Source organism: Haliotis rubra, unplaced genomic scaffold (assembly GCF_003918875.1).
Source record: "Haliotis rubra isolate DU_JTF1 unplaced genomic scaffold, ASM391887v1 Scf756, whole genome shotgun sequence".
Taxonomy (NCBI): domain Eukaryota; kingdom Metazoa; phylum Mollusca; class Gastropoda; order Lepetellida; family Haliotidae; genus Haliotis; species Haliotis rubra.
This window is the reverse complement of record NW_025767475.1, coordinates 394,022-403,252: the sequence shown is the minus strand read 5'-3', so window position 1 is coordinate 403,252 and position 9,231 is coordinate 394,022. Positions and strand designations below refer to the sequence as shown.

At 38.0% G+C, this 9,231-nt stretch overlaps 1 protein-coding gene across 1 annotated transcript; it reads right to left on the bottom strand.

Moving 5' to 3' along the window:
- Positions 1-277: 277 nt before the first annotated feature.
- On the bottom strand, positions 278-3,997 carry LOC124260233 (monocarboxylate transporter 3-like). Its single transcript, XM_046694490.1, has 4 exons — positions 3,871-3,997; positions 2,893-3,039; positions 1,664-2,575; positions 278-670 (listed from the first exon to the last, which is right to left on the bottom strand). Exons 1-4 carry the CDS (start codon positions 3,995-3,997, stop codon positions 519-521), a joined length of 1,338 nt encoding a protein of 445 aa, XP_046550446.1. The 3' UTR covers positions 278-518.
- Between the last annotated feature and the right edge of the window lie 5,234 nt (positions 3,998-9,231).

Sequence of the window (9,231 nt, the reverse complement as noted above, 5' to 3'; positions counted from 1 at the left end):
AAACATCATCTTTCCAAAATTGGAAATGTCTTGGAAACATCATCTTTCCAAGACATTTCCAAGCTTGTAAATGTGGATTTTTTTTCCAGTGCTAGTTTGCTTACACAACACTCGTTGGAGAACGCTCAACTGGTTGCACAACATCTGTTTCAAAATTATCTCATAAAGATATTCAGAACACGTGTTTAATAAATATCAATATATTTTAGTGAATATATTAATTCAGATAATACAAATAGATTACCATTCTGTATTCAGCAGTGTTGCAATACACGGCTTTTCGTAAAGCGCACCAGTGATATTTTTTTATTACCGATATCGATACACATTCTCAACCTAAGTCAGTAAAATGTCCATAGTGTTTAGTGTATTTGCCTTTTAAAAAATTAGTTGATTTATAACTGGATCGATATTATAAAAGTAATTCCCCGTATAGTATATAGCTTGATGTCCGAGAAATTTCGATTTCATAACCCTTCACAGTCCTGCAACTGCAATCATGTTGTTAGGATATCCAATTATGTAGCTTCGTCGTGGGCGAAGCCTTTGCATCGGGCCTCCCATCTCCGCAGGAGCGGTTCCGTTAAGATGATGCCTGCAGCCAGCAACAAGGACGCTCCCAGGAAATGGAAAGTGACGCTGTAGTTCCCTGTTAGGTCTCTGAATGTTCCTGAAAGTAGAGCTTGACTTTTATAAATGGAATCGAAAGTCACCTTGGAGATGGTCGTAGTGTTTTCATATCCCAAATCGAATTGACGTCTTAGGAACAATTATAGCATATTGACTACATATCAAAATCATAATACAGTCAAACAGATTCACTTCAAGATATCCTTCCTGTCAAAGGAATTAACGTCATATGAACAAATAACATATTGGCTACACACACTCAAATTTTAATCTATATATCCCTGAAGTATAAATATGCAGCTCCTCCACTTCATGTATCACTCTTGCTTGACAACGGCACAAGAATCTGTATCGAAACGTCGTACTCACGAAATAAAGAAGTTGTTATCCATAAAAACTTGTTCCATATTGTACGTCTCAACTTCTAAAATGCCACTCAAACAAGTTATATATCCCTGTGAAATAAATAGAATTTCCCCCAAAAGGTATAGTCCGTTTGGCTCAAAATCGGACCGATGAATTGCAATCTAACTCGCAAACTGATAAACATGTGACATTCAATGAAACAATGATCATAATCAAAACGTCAGACCAACTCTGTGATTTGTTTGCAGAAGTTATGTCCTAAAATAATAAAAGTTGTTTAACAAACTATTATTAAAATTTTGACACAGTTCACTATTTGTTACGAGCGAAAAGGATGGAGACAGCACAACACAGGTTAATGAATCAATAACTTTGTCGGCACTTGTGCACGTGCTTCTCTAGCACCTGGCTGTCCCTTTCTCTGCACTCCTCCTTCGTAACAAATAGTGAACTGTGCCAATATTTTAATGCTAGTTTGTTAAAAGAACTTTTGTTATTTTTAGGACATAAAGTCTGCAAAAACCTCACAGAGTTGGTCTGAAGTTTTGATTATGATCAGTGTTTCATTGAGTATGTTATGTTTATTAGCTTTCGAGTTAGATTGCAATTCATCGGTCCGCTTTTGAGCCAAACGGACTATAGTATGTATGAAATAGTTTTTCGTTACCTAAGACGGGATAAACTAAAGCTCCAGCAATTCCTTGGGACACCTGCACGAATCCAAACGCTTTGGGGAATTTGTCGAGTCCCATCAAATCAATTATAATGACGGGTAGAAGAGAGAAAAAGAATCCCGCAAAACTCCCATAGACAATTATAAAACCCAGCATGCCACGAAAGTTCGAGCAAAAGCTTGTGAATTGAAATGTGACGCCTATGATGAGGAATGCACCGGCCAACATCTTGGGTCGTGTCATAAGTCCAAACTGGGCAATGAGTCCTGGGAGAAGTCGACTGAATAGATCCAGAGCCGCTGCCACAGTGAACAGCTTGGCTGTCTCCATGTCGGTCAGTCCTTTTTCCTTAGCCAGAGGAGGAATGAACGCACCTGACAGCTCGTTACCAATTAGACCGAAGAAGGAAAAGCCAAGAATACCGATGAAAATTGGATTTTTAAACAAGGACAGGTCCATGGTGAACATACAGCCTCTGACAACACCGCAAAATGAAGATGATCTTGGCTGCATTTTAGCCTCTGCCGACGTTTCTGTAAACGATGTTTGCTCTGTCTGTGATCCGTCCAGTTCGTTGTCAATAGTAACATTAGTGTAAGGAGTTGGCGCTTCTGAATCACCAATGTCATCAGAGGGCTGTGCTGAAGATAATAATCCCGCTTCCTGATGTTGATACGGTCTGAACAGTGCTGCACATACGATGGTTTGCATCATGATGCCACCGAGGAGCATCAGCGCCCCCTGGAATCCATACTCGTCAAATAGATACGTGATGAGTGTCGGTAATGCCATGAGACCTATACTGATCCCTGAGTTAGCTATTGCTATGGCCAGAGGACGTTTCTTGTCGAAGTATTGCCCAAGAAGGTAGATCCCTGGTCCGTACACAAATGCATTTCCTAAACCTGCAATAAATTAAAATAAAATAAACTCTTATGGTTATCTTGAAAATAATTTCATAGCTGTCTCGAGCAATATGACATTCGTCCGGCCTAAAGAATACGTATATCAAATCACCAGCAGTCGCGTAGCAAGTCAATTGTTTCGGGTAAGCCCGATAGGTTGCAAAGCTTTTTATGTACATATTATTGAGGACTTGCCCAACTGTTGTAGCAACAATCATGTGCAAGCCCGGGCTTCTTTTATAATGGTAGCTACGCCCTTGATCACCAGACACATGTGTTAGATAGAAACTTTAGGAAAAACATATCGTGGCGCGCACCTGTGAGCAGACTTTGAGTGAAGATGATGAAGGCCACATTCTTGGCAAACATGCTGAGTAATATGCCTGCAGAGGTCAAGAGCGACCCGAGAAGGGATAACTTCCGTATTGATATCCGTGTGATGAGGATATTGAGGGCTAACATGGCTGCAATATATGAATCACAAATGAGTTATCTGAAGCCCATAGCAATGACAACAGAAGTCACAAAAACATTTTCACCTTTTTTAATACTACCTACAAATGTAGAGACAATTCGACCAGTCCGACCACACTGTAAGAATGTAATAGTAGGAATAACATTTACACATTGAATTACAGATTATAGAGCTTTTTGCGGTTAAGTCACATTGACGATGTACTATCCCCATAGATAACTTCACATTGTCACAGAGTGACGTCTTGGCACTCTGTTTTGACGATGTACTATCCCCATAGATAACTTCGCATTGTCACAGAGTGACGTCTTGGCACTCTGTTTTGACGATCTATCCCATAGATAACTTCACATTGTCACAGAGTGACGTCTTGGGACTCTGTTTTGACGATCTGTCCCATAGATAACTTCACATTGTTACAGAGTGACGTCTTGGCACTCTGTTTTGACGATGTATCCCATAGATAACTTCACAATGTCACAGAGTGACGTCTTGGGACTCTGTTTTGACGATCTATCCCATAGATAACTTCACATTGTCACAGAGTGACGTCTTGGCACTCTGTTTTGACGATGTACTATCCCCATAGATAACGTCACATTATGTCACAACGATACTCACTCACTCTGACATAATACGAGCTGTTCATTGTAAGTTTCATTTTCTTCAAATACATTTTTCCCAGCACTAACATCTAGTATTACAGACACTTATTTCAAATTCGTGTCATTTATGTAGCTATATCTACACCCGTCGTTGCCCAGTTCTGTAGCCACTGTCTGTCAAATGAAACTATCATACTTGCTGAAACACAGATTACCTGAAAGGCTGAAAGCTGCAGCCTTGATCCCAAGGATCACTGATGTCTCTGACGTCGATGCTTGAAACCGCCTCAGGAACTGGACAAAGAGTATCCCATAGGCCTTGATGAGACCAATAACCAGCATGTTGTTAACAAAGCAAGCTGAATTGAAAACATGTGAATTATATACTTTAAGAGCTCAATAAAAAAGATTTCACAATTTGTGGTACGTTGATGTGTGCTAAAATTAATTTTTGTATTATCTATTCATGTATCTGTCGTTTGCATGTAGGCTGATGACTAGATGGAAACCTCCAAAACAAGATTTGGCTTTAAATAGGAAACTTTGAGCCATGATAAAACTGTATGTTCTGCACGGCCAACTTTCTTTCGTCAACAGTCCTGGTTACTATGACATATTTTATTTTATAATCTCAGTATGGACGACATTTTTTTAATTTTTTTTTTTGTATGGACGACATGACGTAATGAGGATGCAGCTGAGACAATGTGTACTCCCCCAAGCCCATCTCTAACCTGCAACTATCATCCACCCGTATCCGCAATCCAACCTGTTTTTGGCTCCAGCTCTATTGCGTTGTGGGCTCATAGCTGCTTGAAGAGGTGTGCACTTCAATCTGCGATTGTACTTCAATTCCACAGTGAATCTAAGCGAAATAATTTAAAACAATAATGGATTAGGAACATCTACAGCTTCACATAGGACTGTGTTATTCTGTAACCTACATCGTAAATAGGTACTTTCGCATAGACAGTACTATGCTTGCAAAAGAAATGAGTGAGTGAGTTTAGTGTTATGCCACACTCAGCAATATTCCAGCTATATGGCAACGGTTGTAAATAATCGATTCTGGACCAGACAATCCAGTGATCAACAGCATGAGCATCGATTAGCGCAATTGGGAACCGATGACGTGGTCTAGAAGCCAGACCCCTAAAATGGTGAAAATGTGGTGCAGTTCTGGCGACAAAACGGGATGTGATTTTTCACAATCAGGAATGATTTAGCTTTGATTTGAAGCCGGTTGTCATGAGCTCCCACGCGTGACTACCGTGCAGGGGCCCTTTTAAGGTGCAACATGTCATGTCAGTTATGGCAATATTTTTATCGATAACTGGATGGTTTAATTTAATAACTCTGGTTTGGTTTGACCGATTTTCATAAAAATAATAGTTTTGGAATGCTCCAACGATGATTTACATTTGTGGAAAATAATATTACATATATGCTCATCGCAAAAGTATTTTGGTAAGGTTAAAGGTAAAATGTTTATAGAAAGGGCATTTGATGAGAAAATATGAGTTGAACTTTACAAATTAAAGGTAAATTTTCCAAAATTATGTTTTTCAGATTCAGCTATAACATTTGAAGATCATATATACCGTTGGTTGGCATTGTATTCATGAAAAACCATTACAAGGAAACAAAGGTTGGTACTTTGTATTTAGATCAGCAAAATATTACACAATGTCTGTTCAACAGTAACAGCTCCATGCTTTACATAGTCAACGATACTAAATATGTCAAAGATACTGTTGGACTGTCATAAAAATCACACAACATAACAGAAAGCTCTCAAATGTATAATTCAATTATTCACGATGTCTTTCTTTATTCATCAAAGAATGATGAGTCCGTCATGTCATCATAACACAAGCAACATTACCTTTATATCAATTCGTACTTATTGTTAATAATAGTCATAGTGTATTCCCAGTTGACATGTTAGCTAATGTCAACATTGTCAAGATCATGGGAACATGTTTCAAGTCTACATCCACATGCCGAAATACACAACAGGTTAAACCTCTTGCAGCTAAACCTTCCTGTACATTGACGTTTACATGCACAGATATGTTGAAGAAGGTCCACGGAAACAATTTAGTCTTAACTTATTTGCAACTTTATCACAGAGGAACAGAGGAATATTTGATGAAGATCTGTTACGACAGAAGCGTACTGCTTTAAATACAAAACTAAGTGCCTGCTTTTATGGACAACTCAAAGGAATTCCTAAACAATATTCATTTAAACATCTTGCTTCTACTGTAACTTTCATAAAAATATGCATACCTCGGTGTTAGTAATATATAATGAATTACACAAAGGAGTTACACATAGCATGGTCATGACACTATGAGCATCAATCTTCACAAATGGGATACGATGGCGTGCATCAAACAAGTAAGTGAGAACGACCACCCGATCATATTAGTTCGCTCTTACAACATGGGTTGCTGGACATTAATTTTGGCCCAACATATTTGTGAACCTGCGAGAATGGTTAATGAATAAATGCATACTCAGTCTCATGATATATGTTGTAGATAAGTCCAAATGCTATTATTGAATGTATGTCGCCAATATCTTTTCTGGTCTCTGCAAAAGTCGTATCCAGAGAGCCAATTGTCAAGTTACATTTAATTACTATCAGCTATTCAATACACGCACAGAAGTTGTTATTTAAGTTGACAGACGCTTTAGAATTATATTTTGCGCGGAAAACCTTGAATCGTCTATACATATTGAAAGTATTGAGTGACCTCGTCTAGATGGATACTAAAACACCAACTGTCGTTCATTTCCCGATTTCAGTATGTCGCATGACTACGTTGCCCTTCAAGCAGAGTGAATGAATTGACAATAGTTATCGCTTCATGGAATTGGCTCGTGAGAATCTATCTTCATCAGCTGATGAAGGTCGACAGTACAACGTCAGCTCTAAAATATTGACAGACTTCACCCAGATGGCCATTACGAAGTCGGCTGTAGTCAACTGCATTGTGCCAACAGATATTATGAAGCCACCAGCTGTGATCAGCAGAGTGTGTTTCAAATGAAGGACATCTTCTGCTTGCCCAGATCTATATATTTATCTTCCGAAAATTGATGTGGCTCTCCCGGCAATAGTTATGGTTGCGTGAACATGGAATGTGGCTCTCCAGGCTATGCTGTCAAGACATGCTTAGTGATTCAAATGCGTTACCGTATTTAACAAAACAAGACATGTTTCCTCATAATTTTATTCAGACCACAACAGATTTTATTTCTATACTTAGCACAATATAATATACTAACATTACGTATAATATTATCACATTATAATAAAAAATCTTAATCTGTAAAAACATAATAATAATGATAATGGTTTAGTTTGTTGCCATCTGTACATTTCTCATGAAAACTTTCTGCTGCATTGTGATGCGTGGACGTCCACTTCTTGGTCTATCTACGGTGACCCCAGTCTGTCTGTAGTGCTGAATAAGTCTTTCAACCGTGATATGGTGGCATCCGAGGGCGTTTGCAACAGCATTGTATGTCGACCCCATCTGCAACATCCCAATGGCTCTTTCCCTCTCTTCCGCTGTTACTCGTGGCACATTTCTCGTGCTTGTGTATCATATCATGCATTCTTGGCTCTCTTTATACCCTATAGAATCATTCTACACGTGAAATTGATGCAAATACTGCTTGAATATTGCTACGTTTTGGCGATTGATATTGCTGTGTGTGTAAATGTTACTTTGCAAGCAAAACTGTTAACAAAGATCATTTTCGGTGTTCCTAAACACTTTTGCACAATATAAAAGACACGTTTTATTTGTTTTCACTATTGCAAATAAGCAGAAAATGTTTTAAAAGACTGACTTCATAGGAATGATCGTTTTACAATTTTTACACACTCTACAACAGGTGTTACTTGTTTTAAAAATTGAAAAATGGTGACTTAAAATGGTTTACCTCTGTCTTAAGCAGAATTTTATTTCAACCTTTCTTTTGGACATCTATTTGAAATCACTGTTATTGGTTTATTTCGGCATGGTCGAAAATAGGACAATTTAATCTTCTGAAGTTCACCTAAATATGAATGCGTTTGAGAATTTGATTCGTGATTTGCATAAAGCTGGGTTGTTAAGTTGTTGTTTTTTAAAGCTAATACCCTCTAACATATATTTTTATTAACGTAATTCATAGATGGTAGGAGGGTAACGTTTCTTTTGGCGTTTAGCGTAGGAAGTCTTTTACCGGTTACGGTAATCCATTAATTATTTAATCTATTAGAAATGTGGCTTTACCGGCTACAGCTATGTAATTGAAATGTGGCTTTCCCGGCCTGACACCGGTCGCTGGGACCTTACACATGCCAGTAGTCTCATACTCCAAACTTTCGGCCCAACCCCTTCTGTAATGCAATAGTCCAAAGTGAAGCCTGTCTAGACCCCCACTGGTTCTGAATCTTCGAGCTCACCAATGGGGCTAATTAACCATATAGGGAGTTATATACTGCTATCCAAATTTCCTATTTTCAGAAATTTGTAAAATTGATAAAGTTGCAAATAAGTTAAGGCTAAATCGTTTCCGCGGACCTTCTTCAACTTCATATCTGTGCATGTAAAAATCAATGTACAGTAAGGTGTTGCTCCAAGAGGTTGAACCTGTTGTGTACATGAGCAGGTGGATGTGGACATGAAACAAACATGTCAACATTGACTAACATTGACTAACATGTCAACTGGGAATGCACTAGACTATTAGGAACAATAGACACGAATATTGTCTAGGAATTCCTTTGCGTTGTCCATAAAAGCAGGCACTTACTGTTTTGTATTTAAAGCAGTACGTTTCTGTCGTAACAGATCTTCATCAAATATTCCTCTGTTCCTCTGTGATAACGTTGCAAATTAAATTCTTTCCCTGGACCTTCAACATATCTGTGCATGTAAACGTCAATGTACAGGATGGTTTAGCTGCAAGAGGTTTAACCTGTTGTGTATTTCGGCATGTGGATGTAGACTTAAAACATGTTCCCATGATCTTGACAATGTTGACATTAGCTAACATGTCAGCTGGGAATACACTATGACTATTAAGAACAATAAATACGAATTGATATGAAGGCAATGTTTCATTAGGATGTCATATTATTATCCATCAGGTTTCAGGGTTTCACGGCATGTAAGTGCAATACTGACACTTATCAAAATATATCTCCTTCTGACATCAGCTGAATTGTTGTTTCTGCCAGAATGTCAATAAACGCAAATATGTATGACAGTTCAAAAGTATCTTTGACATATATAGTATTGTTGATACTTTGTAAAGCATGGAGCTGAAATTATCTTATATTTTGCTGATCTAAATACAAAGTACCAACCTTTGTTTCCTTGTAATGGTTTTTCATGAATACAATGCCAACCAACGGTATATATGATCTTCAAATGATATAGCTGAATCAGAAAAACATAATTTTGGAAAATTTACCTTTAATTTGTAAAGTTCAACTCATATTTTCTCATCAAATGCCCTTTCTATTAAATTTGACCTTTAACCTTACCAAAATACTTTTGCGATGAGCA

Coding starts and splice junctions, on each gene's coding strand:
- LOC124260233 (XM_046694490.1), bottom strand. CDS start 3,997: ATGCTGGTTATTGGTCTCATCAAGGCCTATGGGATACTCTTTGTCCAG. Junction 2,576..2,892: donor CACTCAAAGTCTGCTCACAG/GTGCGCGCCACG, acceptor AATTTATTGCAG/GTTTAGGAAATGCATTTGTG. Junction 671..1,663: donor TTTAGTTTATCCCGTCTTAG/GTAACGAAAAAC, acceptor CTCTACTTTCAG/GAACATTCAGAGACCTAACA.